Source organism: Hemicordylus capensis, chromosome 3 (genome assembly GCF_027244095.1).
Source record: "Hemicordylus capensis ecotype Gifberg chromosome 3, rHemCap1.1.pri, whole genome shotgun sequence".
NCBI classification, from domain to species: Eukaryota; Metazoa; Chordata; class Lepidosauria; order Squamata; family Cordylidae; genus Hemicordylus; species Hemicordylus capensis.
This window is the reverse complement of record NC_069659.1, coordinates 336,689,852-336,707,860: the sequence shown is the minus strand read 5'-3', so window position 1 is coordinate 336,707,860 and position 18,009 is coordinate 336,689,852. Positions and strand designations below refer to the sequence as shown.

At 45.4% G+C, this 18,009-nt stretch overlaps 1 protein-coding gene across 11 annotated transcripts in view; it reads left to right on the top strand.

The window, feature by feature from the left end:
* Positions 1-18,009, top strand: part of TNIK (TRAF2 and NCK interacting kinase) — a 413,952-nt gene that overhangs the window by 252,053 nt on the left and 143,890 nt on the right. For 10 of the 11 annotated variants that reach the window (XM_053305179.1, XM_053305184.1, XM_053305182.1 and 7 more), the window contains exons 7-9: positions 1,909-2,039; positions 12,597-12,651; positions 15,065-15,143. In XM_053305179.1, coding sequence (XP_053161154.1) covers positions 1,909-2,039; positions 12,597-12,651; positions 15,065-15,143 — 265 coding nt within the window. Of the gene's footprint in view, positions 1-1,908; positions 2,040-9,976; positions 10,064-12,596; positions 12,652-15,064; positions 15,144-18,009 lie in introns of those variants that run through there. The other variant, XM_053305185.1, reaches the window with a different exon arrangement.

The following is an 18,009-nucleotide window of genomic DNA, read 5'->3' as shown; positions in this document are numbered from 1 at the left end:
GGAGTGTGGTCAGACTACCAGTAACTGAACAGTAATTGGAAGATATTAGACTAGCTTACCTTAAGGAGCTCATTGTGGCAGTCACTTCTTGCACAGGGTCACCTCTCTTCAGTCTTGCACCTAGCCAGGGTGCTTTCCAGATTGCAAGCCTTACACCACAGAAAGCGGTGCAAACTGCCATGTTTTGTGACACCCTTTTCAAACCTCCTTAGAGATCCATTGTAAGGGGGCTAGCCTGCTACAACCGGCAAATACAGCTATTTTATTTGCAGCGCAGATGTGACGCTATAGGGCTGTGACGCAGCAATAAAATCCAAAAGAAGGCGTCAGAAATATGAAAGGTACCTTCCTTACAATGCAGGGGCTGCGATGTCAAAACATAGGCAATACGGAAGCACACTTAAGGGACCTGTTGCAACACTGTGATAGCATGCAATCTGGAAAGCACCCAGAAGGAAGGTAGGCCTATAGCCTGCCTGCTGATCTGGAAGCATATGACAGGGCAGAGTGGAATCGGGAAGCATTTGGGATTGGATGCTAGGTGATATCAAACAGGAGGGTTTCTATGATTAAGCTAGGCCAGGCAGAGCTTAAGCCAATATCCAACAAGGAAGGAGTTATGTGTAAAGTAAGAGCACCCCGATTCTGAGGCCTGCAAGCCCATGACAAAAGCAAGAGCTGCATCTTTTTGAAGCCCAGGTGTCTAGTATATAAACCATAATGACCTCTGATTCAAGCCCTGTTCACACATTACGTTCAACACATATACAATCTTTTTGCAGTGTATGCCCATACAGATATTCACAGATTATGTTCAACACATTTTATTCATTCATTCGTTCATTCAATTTATATACCGCTCTTCCTAAAGTGGCTCAGGGTGGTTTACATTAAAATAAAAATCACATAATAAAACAATTAAAATTAAAAAAAACCCATTTAAACCAGATAATTAAAATTAGATGTCATGAAAAGTAACACATATCCCCTCTATTCCCTGCATTTGAGGGGGCCTATATTCAGATTTTCTTTTAAAACTAGCTTATCCCGCGTAGAGCATCAGTGCTCTAGGACTTTATTGCCCTCTCTCACTCAGACAGACTCCCCCCCCACTCACTCAGTCAGTCCCCCCTCCAGCCAGAGTGGCATCAGCGCCCTAAGTCAGCTCCTACCACCGGCCTCCGTCATGTCGGCCTGCTGAGTCTCCGTGGAGAGAACGGCTAAGCCGGGGTTTCCCTTCTGGCCTGCATGGATGACCCTCAGTGCGCTCTTCTGCCTCAGCTCGACCATCCTCCTCGCAAAGAGACTCAGTGGGGTGATGGATGCCGCTGCTCAGTGTCTGTTCTTCTTTTGTTGCTACAGCGCTGCTGCTGTGCCACCTCCTCCTCCTTCTTGACCCTCCCTCCTCGTCAGCAGCTGCCCCTCCATTTGCCGCCCAGCCCTACTCCATGCCTTCTCTCCATTAAACAACTCTCTCTCACAACTCTCGCGAGATTTGCCACATACCACAGGATTTGCTACATATACACCCTTAGCGTTAGATAGATAGATAGATAGATAGATAGATAGATAGATAGATAGATAGATAGATGAGCACATGTACAGTCATTCACATAAAAAACGTGCACATGTGTACAGACTCCTGAATGGGCAAACCACATAATGGCTGAATAGGGCTTCAGAGTTCCCCTGAATACAAGAAATGGCCATTCTATGGGCAGAATCTTTCCAGCATTCCTTGTGCTTTTGCCCTTTTGAAATGTACAGAGAACTCTTGCATGGATCTAGGAAGAGTTCACAGGGACTGCATCCCTTTATTTATATTTTTTCCTCCATATTACTTGTCAAACCATTCTTACTCTGTGCCTCATTGAAGTGCTCATGTTGTTTATTTGTTTTGGTACCCAGTGGATTTTGGAGTCAGCGCTCAGCTTGACAGAACAGTTGGCAGAAGAAATACATTCATTGGAACGCCATATTGGATGGCCCCCGAGGTTATTGCCTGTGATGAAAACCCTGATGCCACTTATGATTTCAAGGTATGTCTGCTAATCTACCTTTAGTACTGAGTTGTAGCCAGTTTGCACTTGGGTAGATCTAAAGCAAGTTTTGTCACAGTTAGGACTGGGTGGAGTATTGGGACAGTTCCACAGCTGTGTCAGTCCAGAGGCGTTTGTAGTCAAATATTTAAGCTGAGAAGTCTGTCCAAGGGGGGCTGTAATCAGGATGGACGCAGGGAAGTAGTTGGGGAAAGGCGGTGAGCCGAGAGGCTGGGGAATCGGGAACAGGTAGGCTGACAGACAGAAACATCTGGAGCAAGACTAGGGAAGCATACAAACAAGGGCAGGATCTGACTGATTGGAAGCATTTATTTCCAGGCCAGGAAAAACCAATGGCTTACCTGGGTGGAGTGGGGCATGCTTAGGCTTGGGAGGACCATGTTGGCCATTCTTGCTTCACTCATGGCTTCCCATAGCTCACCCCAAAGGGCACCAGTGCACAGAAAGATTGATCTTTCTAAGAGGAATGCAAAATGTAGAGTTTAATTAATGATTAGTCCACAGAACTACAGGATTAAAATCATATCCAGAAATGGAGTGCTTTTATCATTTTCCTACACAGGTTCCCAGGTGTCGTCTCGTTACATATTTTGTTCTGTTTTCCATTGGGTGCAAGCCCTATTGCTCCTTTTTTCTATGGTTGCAAGAGCTTTGCTGTGAGCATTTACTCTGGGTCAGTACCAAGTTCTAGTTAGTTCGTGTGGTATGGCATACAGAGTATCTAACTAGAATTGGGGAAACCTGGGTTCAAATCTCCATTCAGCCATGAAACTCCCTGGGTGACCTTGAGCCGTTTGCCAGTATTGTTGAGAGGATACAAAATGAGGTCGGAGAGGAGAGCTGGTCTTGTGGTAGCAAGCATGACTTGTCCCCTTAGCTAAGCAGGGTCTGCCCTGGCTGCATATGAATGGGAGACTAGAAGTGTGAGCACTGTAAGATATTCCCCTCAGGGGATGGAGCTGCTCCAAGCTTCTTCAAGATAGGACTAAGAGAGATTCCTGCCTGCAACCTTGAAGAAGGCACTGCCAGCCTGTGAAGACAGCACTGAGCTAGAAAGACCAATGGTCTGACTCAATATATGGCAGCTTCCTATGTTCCTAACCAAATATGCTTCCCTCAGCTCCTCGAAGGAAGGCTGAAGTAAAAAAGTAATGCCATATAATCAGTAGCTGCCATGTCCCATCTGTACTGAAAATATTAGGGATTCTGTGCAGGTGCATTTCCATGATTCAAGTTGCACCAATTTGAAATGGGCCAGGGTATCCTCTCATTAGCTTTCTTCTGAGATACCTGCTTGAGAACACCCTCGGCTAAACTTGCTCACTTCCAGACAGACAGCGGAGGCCGTTTTCTGAGTGAATGAAACCTGTCATGAGCTTGTCAATGAAGGCTGTCTGCTTTGCCAGCATTGGACTGATTCCTTGTTAAATTTTCTGTTCTGAACACAATCTGGAGAGATGCACAGTCCATAAGGCAGGCAGTCACTGGAAAGCGAACTTGATATTGGTTGGGGATTTGTCATTGTCATTAAAATTTTGGATTTCAGGCCTCATGCCAGATGCTTCTGGGGCCTAGCCAGCAGCTTCAGTTAGGCCACCTTCAAGACTACACAGCTTTTTGCAGGCTCCGTTAAAAAAGAAGGACTATTCCTAGAATAGAAAGTAGGCCCTATATAGAAAACAAAGGACACTGTTCCTAAAATAAACACTAGCTCTGCCCTTAGACCTATGATCTAGAAGCTAGAAAAACAAAGGGAGTGATGTAGAGGGACTTCTTAGTGTGGGGCGATCAGTTTGAGAAGGCCAGATTGAAGGGCTGAGGGTTGTTTTAAATCAGGCATTTAACCAATAAAAGGAATTGGATGGATAACAGGAGGCAGTGACAGGGAGCAGAGAGGAAGAAAGTGTACAGAAAGGGGAGTGGAGGATGCACATTTGCAATTTATGGAGGACAAAGATACCATTGGGGCAATGAGTGCATGAAGTGCATGGAGAGAGCAGATACATATGATTGAGCAAGAGAATGAGTCCCTTGAGGAATCCTATTGGAAACCAGTTTACATTGTTTCCTCTACCCAGCAGTGGGTTTTGCCTGTTCTGTCAGTGTTGGGGGAGGTCATAGGAAGCAATGGATACCGTCAGGTACCTCCTTTTCCAGTCTTGGAGTCAGTTAAATTGACTGTAGACAGTGATGGTTCAAGATCTCTATGTGCCTGAGGCAGGGCACCAAATACTGCCTCTCTTGCATACACTGTCCTCCCCTGCTTTCCCCTTTTAAAGTGTAGGGGGAAGGAAGGCATCTTGCTGCCTTCCTGGTGTCCAAGTAACCATCTACCTGAGGCAACCGCCTCACCCTGGCTCGTGGAAGGGCCATCCGTGACTGTAGACACAAGCTTTCTCCTGTCCAGTGGTCCCTCTAATTTTTTTCATCTCTGTGCGGAATGAGTTTTGTTCTGGGCGGCATTATCAAGGCACTGTGTGCGCACATGCATTCAGAGTGGGGCCTTCCTAATTCAACCTGAGCAGGATCTATAATTAACTGAGCAAACATCAGAAAAATTGTGAGCGCATGTATGCCTTAGAGGGAACAATGCTCTTGTCACTGACCTAGTAGACCAATGGCGTGTCACAGGTTCTTGACACAATTGCTCCCTGGCACCCTCTCACCAGAATAAACTTCTCTAAATATTTTCAACATTTGTTGTAATAGATGCAGTTAATAAGTAACTTATTGGATGTAATAGCAGTTGCAACCTCATAACAATACAACTGTCACTCTACTTTTTGTAACAAAACAAATTGTTTTTCAAAGACTTACAGATTGGATCCTGTCAGACTTGGCCAAATGGCTTAAGATAATAAACACTACTGTCTCAAATGTCTTGTTATGAAGAGGAAACACCAGGACTACAGCCACTGTCAAAAATAACTGGCTTTGTAATCTTCAGAATAATGCAGTTAATACCTCACAAAAATTTCCTCATGTCACAAAGACGACATACAAAACTCACATTGCTTTCCATTTTGTTTTTCTCTTTTTGCTGTTGTAATTGCCTTTTTGTAGAAAGCTCCCAAATAAACTCAGTCTGATAAAAGTAACAGATAATGACTTCTTGGCAGGAAAAAATAATGCAGATGTATTACCATATTTTCTTCTTGAAGAGACTTGACAATTCTGCCATTTTTTTAATAAGTTGAACAATTTTATATCATATGGAAATATGAGCATATCCTATGGTGGTGTTATCTTCTCAAGTACAGGATTTTGTTCGTTTATTTGATTTATATCCTGCTCTGTTTCATGGACTCAGAGTGGCCTTCAATATCTTTTTCTAAATGTTAATGCTGCTATTCCCCAGGAGCTCACAATCTTTTTTTTAAAAAAAAAGATGACTGGGGAATATAAGAGACCAGATAAAATCAAAATTACTTTGTAAGTATAACAATCCATTTAGAAGAAGTGGGGGGTGGATAACTTAGTTTGAAATGTGGTGGTAGTTTCTCTAGAACTCTGCCTATGAAGTACATAGGTGTTAGCTCACATATTCTGGAATGTTCTTTCTCCTTCAGCATCACCACCAATTGCCAATGGTGAGCATTGCAAAAGGTGCTACAGAGAGGAGTGGGCTGGGGGTGGGGACAGAGCATAGACTCCTTCTTGGTAGGTTTGGCTTTTTAAAAGTCAAACTTTGGGTTACGGCCCATTTGACCCATGGGTATACCCCTTAGGTTCTGGCAACCTAGGCTTCTGCTTACACTAGTTTAACTGTTATGGTTTCCCCCAGGGAATTCTGGGATTGTAATTTGACAAGGGTGTTGAGAGTGCTCTGTAGAGGTCCCTGGCCTGTTATGAGGCAAAATGTTTAGCCCCTCCCAGGATCCTTGGCATGGTTATAAAAGAGGTATTCTTTTATAAGTGACAACCACCAGCTTAAAAGTTCAAATAAAAATATATAGAGCCAGGTCTCACGATCGGTGCACGAGCCCTGGGCGGTCGGATTGGCCGTCCACATGATTGCTGGCTCCATGATGGAGCCGGCGGGGGCTGGGGAGTCCAAGGGAAAACCGGGTTTGCGGAGCGCTCGCTCCGCAAACCCAGTTTAAGGGGAGGGGTACTTAGGCGGGTTAACCGCCAGGAGGCAACCGGGCTTGGCTGAGAGCCTGGTGGCTCCCACGATCATCCGAAATCGGGCTAGGCTCCCCTAACCCAATTTCAGCTGATTGTGGGAATAGCCTCATTATTTATCGAATGCAAAGTAGGTGGGCTGTGATAGAACACAGGGCATTTCCATGCTGTGTGAAACATGCAAGATATACACATGTCTGGGCTCCAGTATTTAACCTTTGCAGTACTGTTACCGAATGGGTGCTTATTACTGATGGAGGTGGGGGAAGGGAAGTGGTAATAGGTGGTCTGTATAGTGGAAGAGGTTAGTAGAAAGATCTGACTGTGGTTGGGGAGAGTGAGTAAAACGAGATTGGTGCTGGAACCATCCCCACCAGGGAAGGGAAAGAGAGGAGGAGTCAGTCCAAGGAACCAGGAAAAGCCTGGGGGAGAGAAGGACAAAGCACCCACATGGGTTTGGGTGATGAATGAAGGAGGAACCAATCAAAAGAATCACATAGGGAGGAGTGGGAGTAGCAAAGGGGGAGACCTGAATGAGTTCAGTTAAAGGCAGAGGGAAGGACCAGCCAAAAGAACTAGCAGAAGAGCAAGAGAAAGCACAAAGAAGCGTAAGAGAATGTAAACCACGTAGAGACTTTGGTAGTGGGTGGTATAAAAATAAAATAAAATAAAATAAAATAAAATAAAATAAAAAATGAGACAAGCCTGAATGAGTTCAGGTAAAGGAGAGAGCAAAGGCCAGCAAAAAAACCATCAAAAGAGCCAGCACACGAGTGAAAGAAAGGTCATGTGAGTGACAAGAGAAGGAGGAGTCAGTCCACAGATCCGGGAGAGACAAAAGGGAAGATGGCATGGTCCTGCCGTGGATTGCATTCCCATGGGAGGATGCTGTATGTGCTGCCCATCATTAGACAAAATCCATAGAGTTCCTTCCAGGCCAAGAAGGCTGCAGGCTCTCCTGGTTGTTTTTTGGCTAGCGGTGGAGCAAACCTCTCATAAGTCTGCAGTCTTTGGGCTGATCTTCAGATCAGGGTCCCAAAGTGGGCTCTCTTTTTAACTCAAGGAGAGGAGTTGACTGCTCTCTCTGCTTTCTCTGATAGATTTTCGCAGCAACAACAACCTTTCTAGCCTAGCTGGTTGGTACTGTATGCAAACACACACACACACACACACACACACACACACACAATGGGAAGGGGAACTGGAGATGAGAAAACACAAAACTCCTGGGTGCAAAGTAAGGATGGGGGTTCTCCCAATATTAACCTGTCGGACGTGAGGGGAAGGGAAACTGGATTCTCAGCAGAGAAAAATGGGGTGTGGGATGGCAAAGCAGAGGGGCTAATCACCAGAATGGGTCGCAAAGACTTTGCAAATAGGGGTCTTTTGCCAACTGATTTTCTAGATCAATGTAAAAAGACACTAAATCTGTGCGCCTCTTGGTTAAAAATTAATGGGAATGGTCCTCAATAGAAAATAATAGAACAATGGGGCCTCACAAGAGTGGAACAGGAAGATGGGATTGTCTTGGAAGTACTGTGTTGATTTTAGGGATTTGGTCCTGTTGACTCTAGAGCTTACCAGTATCCAGGAAGGATGATTGAATGGTTTTAACCCATGGTTGGAGGATGCAAGTATGTGCTGGAAGGAAGAGGGAAAGATGGTTGCCTGATCTGGAGGTCTCAGGCACACTTTGGAGTATCCATATTGCAAGTCTGTTCTGGGGTGTTGGGGTGCCCTTTGTGAACTCCCATGAAGGTGGAATACCAGAGCTTTGCTTCCTTAACTGACTCCCTAGGTTACTCCTAGCTCCAGTGATACACCATTTCCTTCCTGGACTTTCCTAAACCTAGGTCAGGCCAAACTGGGCACCTCTGTAGGCGTGCCGTGGGTGTGTTCAGGAAGGCCCATTTCTGTACCCTGTAACAGAACTACAGCTTTCTGGTTTTCTTGGGGAAGGGGAGATGACTGTTACCCATCTTTCCAGTGCAATTGGTTTCTTTACCATGCGATTTTCAGCTCGTGTTTAGCATTGGGTGGAATTTTGCAATAAACTACACCACCACCACCCCCATATTATATGCATAGCTCCATTGTACAAACAAACCAAAAATTACAATTGGTGAGCAAATATCTTGTCTGAGAGATATTTTGAAGTATTGATGTTGTGTATTTGATGTGTTCAAAGCTAACAAGCTTTGAAAAGGGTACCTGTTGAGAGGAAAGTAGTGAAGAGGCCAGGGGCAAAAACTGGTTGGGGAAAGCCAAATCAATAAAAAGGGGAAGAGATGGAAGGGTTAAAAACAAACAAACCCGGTACTGGACTGTAACAGAAAGGGCCACATTTCTCTGTAAGAACTGCAGCATGCAATAAGAACAAAAAACATAGATGTTAGCTTATTAATTATAATTTTAAAAGTCAGTCTGTAGACAATTAACCAGTCACTTGTAGGCCATGGCTAGTGGAAATCTTTTCTCTTTAAGAGATTACTTTTTAAAGTGTCCTGCCAAAGTGTCTTCTACAATTTAGCCTGATTTGTCATTAAAGATCGGCAGTGGCTCTCTGGGGTATTAGGCTGAGCTCTTTCTAAGCCATGCTGAAATAAGAACTGGGCTACTAATTAGTTTTGCTGTAGAGATGCCACAGAAAATCGCAGCCATGTAGAGTTCTCCCCCTCTCCACCGTAACATATATGAAGTCCCAGCTTCATGGCTTGGCTTCATCATGTAGCGAGTACCTCTACTCCCACCACCTGCTGCCATAGAAGTGCAAAGAGGATGAGGATGCTCCTTACATAATGATGCCAAGTCCCATGGTGAAAGTGTGTGAATTTATGATGAGAATGGGGGTGCCACTTCAAGCAACATCTCCAACACAAATGGAACATGCAGTCCACTTCTAAGATCCTTCAACGGGCAGTGCTAGGACTTGAACCTAGGGCACCATGCACACCACTGACTGAGGATCAAACTAGAAATTTACTTGAAGTATGGGACTGGAGCTAATGCGCTTGGTAGCATATTTGGGACCACAGCATGGAGAGAGATAGGTTAACCCCCTGCCATGGTACTGATCTGGGTCATCTCTTCCCAACCTTTGGCTGTTCTTTTCTCTGGGAAAAATAGAAGCTGTGAGATAGGGAAGAGCTGATCCAGATCCAGACTGTGGTGAGCCAGAGGGTCTCCCCACTATGTCACAGTCCAGATCTGCAGAAAAGAGGCACAGCCCATCTACTGAATAAAAAAGCAAGCATGGCATCTTCAGTCACATACTTAAAGTAGATTAATGCTGAGATGAAATTCTTCCACAGTGACTGTGTCATCATCAGAAGCGTTTCATGGATTTTTCTTTTTCTTTTAAGAAATCTTTTGACATTGCCAATTGGATACAACCCAGCTGGGACTGAGACTGAGACTCTTCATCAAATGAGTCTGTTCTGGGTTTGTTTGTTTTAAAAATGCCTATGATATTGGCTTATTTATCTTAATACAGCCCTATCTATTCAGTATGTAGACTGATGTACTACCCAGTTTATGCCAATAATAAGAAATGTCACGAAGTGTTTTTTTGGGGGGGGGCTCTTTTCCCCTCCCTCGCTATCATCATTGATCCTCTTTTTTCTAAACTAAAAATGACTTTTGATGGGCGTGTAATGCTCTCCAGCCCTTTTGGAATATTGAGGTCAAAGAGCATATGATGGACAAGGCAGTTAGTCAGTTAAATGCAGTTAGAAAAGTCAGGCGAGTTAGTTAGGGAAGATAACTTAGTGTGAGCAGGGCAGGGAGGGAGAGAAAAGGGAGGCATGGAAACAAGACAGTATTTATCTATATAATTATTTCTCCAAGACAGTCCGGATGCATGGCAACCTCTTGAGAGAGTACGCAAGAGTTCCTGAGAGGCAGGGAGTTTGGTGGCTGCAGGTGGCTGGAAAGCCGAAAGGAGTTTGCCAGTTGGCTCTGGGGGCTGCGGGCGGCTGTCGGTTGGCTGCGCCACACCATGAAGCAGCAGGGAGTTCGGAGGCTGGGGGTGGTTTTGGGAGCCTGAGGAGGCAGGCAAAGCCATGCCGGCCTGAAGAGGCAGCCGGCAGGAGGAGGCAGTGATGGTGGGCCCAGCCGCTGGGGTGAGGAGGCGGCAGCAGGAGGGAATGGGCCAGCTTGAAAACAGGCCAGAAACCGCGAGCGGGGGCTGAAGGGCGGGGGAGAGTCAGGGAGAACTAGGGGCGCAGACGCTCTGCGCCCAGTCAACTAGTTGTTACTTATAATATGTTATTGGAGTTATTGGTTAATAAGATACTTACCCAGTTCAAATGCAATACAAATGTGGTTTTTTGTTGCATATGCAAGCCATGACAAACCTTGGGCCAGTTAACTTCTCTTCCCCTTCCTTCTCCCTTTGTGTGTGAGGGGAGGAGATTTTGTGCTTCCATTGATAGTTTGCAACAAATCACTTGTTTTGGCTGAATGCATGAAGCTGTGATCTTCTAGCTGTATCTAACAAACCTCAGTTAGATAGCAAACCAGGATATCAAGTCAGGGTTTGATCTTGGTTTGATATCCGGGTTTAGAAACATAAGAGCCTAGGATGCTGACATATACTGAGTCAGGCTATTAGTCCACCTAGATCATTATTGTCTGCACAGACTGTCAGCGACTTTTCCTAGGTTGCAGGCAGGAATCTCTCTCAGCCCTATCTTGGAGATGCCAGGGAGGGAACTTGGAATCTAGATTCTCTTCCCAGAGCAGCTCCACCCCTTAAAGGGAATATCTTACAGTGCTCACACATGTAGTCTCCCATTCATATGCAACCAGGGCAGACCCTGCTTAGCTAAAGGGACAAGTCTCTTTATTTTTTAGCTGCTTTATTGTATTTAAAAATTTTCATTCCCGATCGTTGATTGATTTTAACTGTTTTATGTTATTTGTGAACCGCCCTGAGCTATTCTGTAAGGGCGGTCTAGAAATTGAATGAATGAATAAATAAGTCATGCTTGCTACCACAAGACCAGCTCTCCTCCGTTGTTATCTAACTGCCTTGGGATTGTTTTAATGAAAGGCGGAATATAAATTTAACAATAAATAAATAAATCAGCTATGGTTTGTATTTGGACAAAATGGGAAAGGTCAATTCGTTCTAAACTGCAAAAGGAAGCTTTTAAATCCCCCTCCCTTGCGCATAAGATGGGAGGGAGGAATGCATGAGTCCAAGATTCACAGCAACTCAAGCACATAACATAAAACCATGATGTCGCATTGTCTAAACCAGGCCAGTGACTGCTTATTGTCCAGGTATTCAGTGGATGGGTTAAGATGTTGTGCAGAACCTCCATTAAAGCCAAACTACATGAGATCTCCCTCTGATCTCTGCATGCTCCCCCTCCCACCTCCATGTGAGCATCTACGTCCGTTCTAGGTTAGGATAGGCTGATACTGGTTGTGACCTCTCAGCCAGCCAATTTCCACCACTTCTAAACTACTCGCTTCAGAGAACCCGGGATCTGAAAGTCACACACCCTCAGGTTCATATCTCAACTTCTCTGATGATTGGTTATGATGTTTAAGTCAGCCAGTCTCAGCTTATGCTAACCTAGGAAGGAAGTAGACGCTCACATGGGGATGAGAGGGTGTGTGTGCATGCCTGAGACTGAGAGACATCACATACCTGATCTTCTCTACTGTGACTTGATATCTGCTGCTTTGGAGTCAACAGGAGGATACACTATATCTGAAATAAATATAAAGGCACAAATTATTTGGCCTTTTTATTGTAGGGCAGGTGCTCTAACCTCCTGATCATTTTGTTGACTCTTTTCTAGACTCATTCCAGAAATCTATGAGATCTGAATAAAAAGAACTGTACCCAGTGGTGTAGTTTCTTGGGTATTTTACTGTCAGATTTCTTTGTTCTAATAAAAGTTATGTGGCGAAGTTCAAGGGAATAAGGAGCTGGGAGTTTGGGGCAGGGACGGTGTGGTGGGGGGGTGGGGGGACAGAAGGAAGCGGGAATGGCAGATAATTGCCTGTTGCAATTGCTTTTGCTGGAAGATTAACTGCAACACTGTTTGGATTTTTACATTTCAAAGAGTTATTCCATTGTTATTGAAAGAGGATCACACTGGATTACATGGCTTCAGCCTTCTGATGTAGCAATTGTTTTCTTAGTCTGTGGGGAGAGGAACTCAACTCTGCAGCCCTAACGGTGGGAAGAACATAAAAACTGGTATCTGAAGGGCCTAAAATCTGAGCTTGGGAGATCAGGGACATTTAGACAATACAGATCAAACTAGCAGCAGTCAGTAGAATGGCCAAGAACTTCTCCCAGTGTCACTGCAGCTCCCCCCAGATGTCTCCAGTTTGTTACAAGATTCAGCTACGTTATACATTCCAACCAAGTTTTGTTGCTGATCCTTTCAGAGCGATTTGTGGTCCTTGGGGATAACAGCCATTGAGATGGCAGAAGGAGCTCCTCGTGAGTACAAACCAATTTCACACTTTATCATACTTGGATTGTTGCTTGTTGAGATTCATTATGCGTCGGCAGTCTTTCTAGTACTGTGTGATAAACTGTATACCCATGTTCTCCAGGCAAATAGATGAAACAAGATAAATGTGGAATTCATGGGATGTATTATAGTGAGTTCAAGAGAGGGAATAGACAGGATGTCTGTCTATCAAAACATGTTCGACACTCCATCCTTGGGTGTCTGCAGTCCCCCCCCCCCCACCAGATTAATGTGGAGCAGCAGATACTTTACTTAGATATTTATATGTATATATACTTTGCTCCAGCATCTCCCTCCCCACCCCCTGCCCTTGGTAAAAGTTTCTGCAGATGCCCATGGTTCTGTCAAGCTGTGACCAAGAAGCTATCCAGGGCAGCAGGGCTAGGCAGTCAGGAGTAGGCTTAGAACATAAGAACAGCCCTGCTGGATCAGGCCCAAGGCCCATCTAGTCCAGCATCCTGTTTCACACAGTGGCCCACCAGATGCCACTGGAAGCCACAGGCAGGAGCTGAGGGCTTGCCCTCTCTCCTGCTGTTACTCCCCTGCAACTGGTATTCAGAGGCATCCTGCCTTTGGGGCGAGAGGTAGCCTATAGCCCTCCGACTAGTAGCCATAGACCTCTCCTCCATGAAGTTATATAAGGCTTGTTTTAAATGTTTTAATTCTGGTGTGTTAACTATTTTGTTTCTGTATTGTAAACCTCTTCAAGGTTTGTTATTAGGCAGTATATAAATGTAACAAATAAGTAAGTAAATACTATTGGGCACTTCTCCCTCCGTGCGGGTAACACCACATTAAAAAGCAATTGTACAAGCATGGGATCCGTAAGTGGCACAGAAGGCTCAGGGCTCACCGAAAACGCCTTCATTCCCAAGCTTTGCTCAAGGCACAGTTGTAGGGTATATAGAAATCTCTAGGCGGTATACCGATTAAAACATAATATAAAATATAAAACATTTAAAATTCATAAAACAGAAAATAATTGCAATAGATAAAAACACATTAAAATTTAAAAAATTAGATTTCAGTTAAAAGGCTGGGGAAATAGGTATGGCTTCAGGGTCCTCCTAAAAACAAACAGAGAAAGAGATGCTCTGGGCCAACCCAAAGGGACCCTATAACACAGATTGTTGTATGTTGACAGCACTCCGCCTCCTCTGGTTCCCCACCCCAAGCACGTTCTTGCTATCATCTCACACCTCAGTTAGATGAAGCTTCTCCAGTCTTTCATGCCCTGCGGTTGGCTTCCCCTTTCCTCCTTGCAGTTGCTGGGGACTGTTGGAGCAGGTACCCCAGCACCTCCCTCCTCCTGTCCTGAAAGCAGCTCACTGGTTTTCTCAAAAAGGGGCAGACGGGGGGGCGGGGCATGGCTCCCCTCCCGCCTTCTGACACCAGGTGTTGAGGGGCTGGCAACCTGGCCCCACCTGCAAGGTCACTGCTGATCAACCAGCCAAGCCCACACATAGGTATCCTCAGATATCCCTAGTATATTTTCATTTTACATAGAAAACTGCCTTATACAGAGTCAGACCATCTAGCTCAGTATTGTCTTCACAGACTGCAAGTGGCTTCTCCAAGGTTGCAGGCAGGAGTCTCTCTCAGCCCTAGCTTGGAGATGCCAGGAAGGGAACTTGGAACCTCCTGCATCCAATTGTGCAGATGCTCTTCCCAGGGCGGCCTCCATCCCCTAAGGGGAATATATTACCATGTTCACACATGTAGTCTCCCATTCAAATGCAAAGCAGGGTGACCCCTACTTAACAAAGGGGACAGTTCATTCTTTCTACCATGAGTCCAACTCTCCTGACACCAAGTGTTGAGGGTTTGGCAACCTGGACCCACCTGCAAGTCCACTGCTGATCGACCAGCCAAGCTCACGCATGGATCCCACAGGTAGTATTACTTTGCAGTATTAGTTTGCAGTATTAGTTCTAAGCTGATTTGTGGACCAGTCTAGACTGAAAAGCAGGGTACAAATATAATGAACACATAATAAGCTGAGCAGAGCTTTTCATATCCGAAACAAGTTGAGCAATTATGTGGTTTCCTCCAAGGTCCTCTGCCTTCTATCAAGCCAGTAGCTCTCTCCATGGTACATAGACAACAAAGCTGTCTCAGACTGATGTGGAACCAGGTGGGATGGCCCAATAGTTTTGTACAGCTAAGCGCACCTCTCTGAGTAGTCCCTAATTGTGCTGTCACAGTGTGCGAGTTAAAGTGCATCAACAAACCCACGGGTTCTGCTTCCCCCAACACATGTGACTAGAGAGAACACCATGAGGATGTTAGGGCTGTGGAACTGAATGTCTTTGGTAGAATGTTCTGTGTATCTCATGATGTCTTGCACTATACCTGACGCCTTCTGTTGTGGCTTTTCAGCTCTGTGTGACATGCATCCTATGAGAGCTTTGTTCCTCATTCCTCGGAATCCAGCCCCCAGGTTGAAATCAAAGAAATGGTGAGTGTGTCTACCCTCTGCTTTCCTCATATGCATTTGATTTTCAAGCTGTAATATGTCATATCTTCTTTGCGTTTGGAGGTTTTTTGTTTTTTTTAAATGAAACTTTACAAGATTTAAGGTCGGATTGCTCTGCCATTAAAGTTTGCAGCAAAGTGTTATGGAATTTGGACATTTCATGGGCCCAAGTGAATTTTCAAAGATGCACGTTTGTTACAGCATGATCTGGAATTCATCGAGGCATATCTGGTATTCATCCTGTATGCACTGTCTATGTGACACACTGCCTACAGGCCAGTTTAGCTGGAAGTTGATGCAGTTGATTGTAATAAAAACACAACTGTCAAGGTCTAAGAGGGTCATGCTTCGAAGAGTTTCTGCCTGCCCAACATGAGCATTAGGGGTGGCCTTTGCTCCATGTGACGACACTGAGGGAGGCTAGATTGTCAGGCACACAGGACAGGGCCTTCTCTGTTGTTGCCCCCAGATTTTGGAATGCTCTCCCAGTGAATATTCACTCTCTGACAGATGTTGCTCTTTTTAAAAAACTACTAAATACCTTTTTATTTAGTCAGGCTTTTACCTCCTAGAGGCTGCCAGGTTTCTCAGCTTTCTTGCTTCTGTTTATTTGTTTCCTGGTGTTTTATGGTTTTAATATTTAAGTGGTTTTAAGGTTTTAAATGAAAATTTTATGGGATTTTATTGTATTTTAACTTTTTAAAACTGCCTTGAAATGTATTATGAAAGGCAGTATAAAAATTGAACAATAAATAAATAAACAGGCCTGAAGAGTGAGCCTGATTTGATTGTTACTTCAGGCGGCTTCAGGCAGTATAACTTTGTCCCACTGTAGCAGTGTACAGTCCTGTCTCTGCCACTCATGGTTACTTCAGGGCTTGTCTGGAAAGGGCAGAGCCCACCCTGTGATGGCGGGTACTCCCATGATGACTAGACTGGATCCAGTCTTGCAAGCACAGGATTGCCTACCATCATGGGGAGGGCTCCTCTTCAGATAAGCCTCGCCATAACTGTGAGTGGCGGGGCGCACATGTGAGTGAGACTTCCTCGCTTTTCACCCCACGGTACATAGCTACAGTGGGGCAAAGTTATACTGTCTGAAGAGGGCTCTAGAGGTGATGAGAAGGAAGTGAAGAGGCTTGAGCTGGAACCACTAGCCCTCAGGTATCATTCTATTACGGCTGTGCTGAAATCCTCCCCTTGCCATTTTGTCACCTCAGGTATATAGTCAAATGGAAGCGTTAGAATTATGGCAGTTTTGAGGGGGCCCAGATGAGTGGCTTACTGATGATCTTCCAGCCAATGGTTGGGTAGTGGCTGCCACCCCACCCCTCAAATGTTCTCTTTGAAACAATTCTATAAGGCTGTTCTCACAAGCAGCCCAACCCAGCTTAGGTTGGACTGCTCATGTGCAGCGTTGGGATCTGTGCGGATGACAGCACTGCCCACCTGCCTAACCCCACTTTTAAGTGTGAGCGTGCCCTTAACCCCAGCACTGACATTGTGCATGTGCTCAGCCTGCCTGCAGCCTGAGTGCACACAGAGGAGGGGGCCTAGAGTGCCCAGCTCATGGGGGTATCCCTCAAAGCACAGTGCATTTTGGGATATCTGGAGGCCAGGGCTCATCGTCCCAGTCTCTGGAGATCCGCACTGCTTGGAGATAATCTGGGAGCTCGAGTCACACTCCCAGCAGCATTTCTTTGATCATCTGGGGGCAGGGGGGAAGATAAGTTGGACTCTGCCTTTCCCCCTGCCCACACAGTTGTGTGAATGAGCTTATAGTCTCATAGTGTCCTTTTTCTCAGGTGCATTCTGGGGCAAAAATGGCAGCTGCTGGGAGGAGCAGTGATACAGCAAAATTGGCAGTAGTCATGAAAAAAGAGTGCAGCTTCACCCCGTCCCCAAATCTGAGCCAAATGATCTTAGTGGAGAATGCTCTATTAGCACTACGTTCTGCCTTTCCTATACTGTGATGACATCCACAACATAACTCCCACAAGCAGGTTTTCAAGGAGGTTAGTGTCACCTTTGGTGAGATGCTGAACCAAGAACTGAGGAAACTGTTAAAAGAAGCAATGTCCCTCTGTGCTGCATCTCCTAGACTGGAGGGTGCAGTCCTCTGCCAGATGCATGTGTGACCAGATGTGGTGAAGGTTTCCCTGAATGCGGTCACTTCAGTCTGCAAGTGGAAAATTGTATGTTTAAATTCTGCATTTAAAAAAAAAAAAGCCTCCCTGCATACTAGCATGTCAGACAGACAGAACAGATCTGAACTAATAGCAAATTAATCAAAAGCTGGACCAAAAAAATAGATTTGACATGCTTTTCTCAAACTTGCAAAAGAGGTGCAGTGATGCATCTTCTCAGGGAACTGTTCTATGCAGGACTAGAACAACAACAGAAGACCTAGAGCCTCTTCTCACAATCTGTGATTAGGGCTACAGGTGGTCTGCGAGAAAGGTGGGTTTAACTTACCTTTGCCACAGATGAACATTTCTGCCTCTTTGGGCAGGGAGATCACCCACTCAGACGAGCACCGTCTCCTGCCCGTAGCTCCAGGGGTTGGGGTGCTGGAACCCATTGCCCAACCCCACCCCACCTCCGGAGCTCCAATAATGCACTGCGTGAGATTATTGGGATCCCCCCGACCCCCCAGTCTGCCAGCCATGGCTGCAAGCGGCCGCGGCTGACACATGGTTGCCTAAATGAGGTTAGGACAGTGCTTTGCCACCGTGGTGCCACCAGGATCAGGCCCAATCCCGACGGTTCACACGTGTGTGAAAAACTAGGCTGGGCTTCCTTAGCCGGGTTTTGCACAAATTTGTGAATAGTCTCCTAATCTTTTACC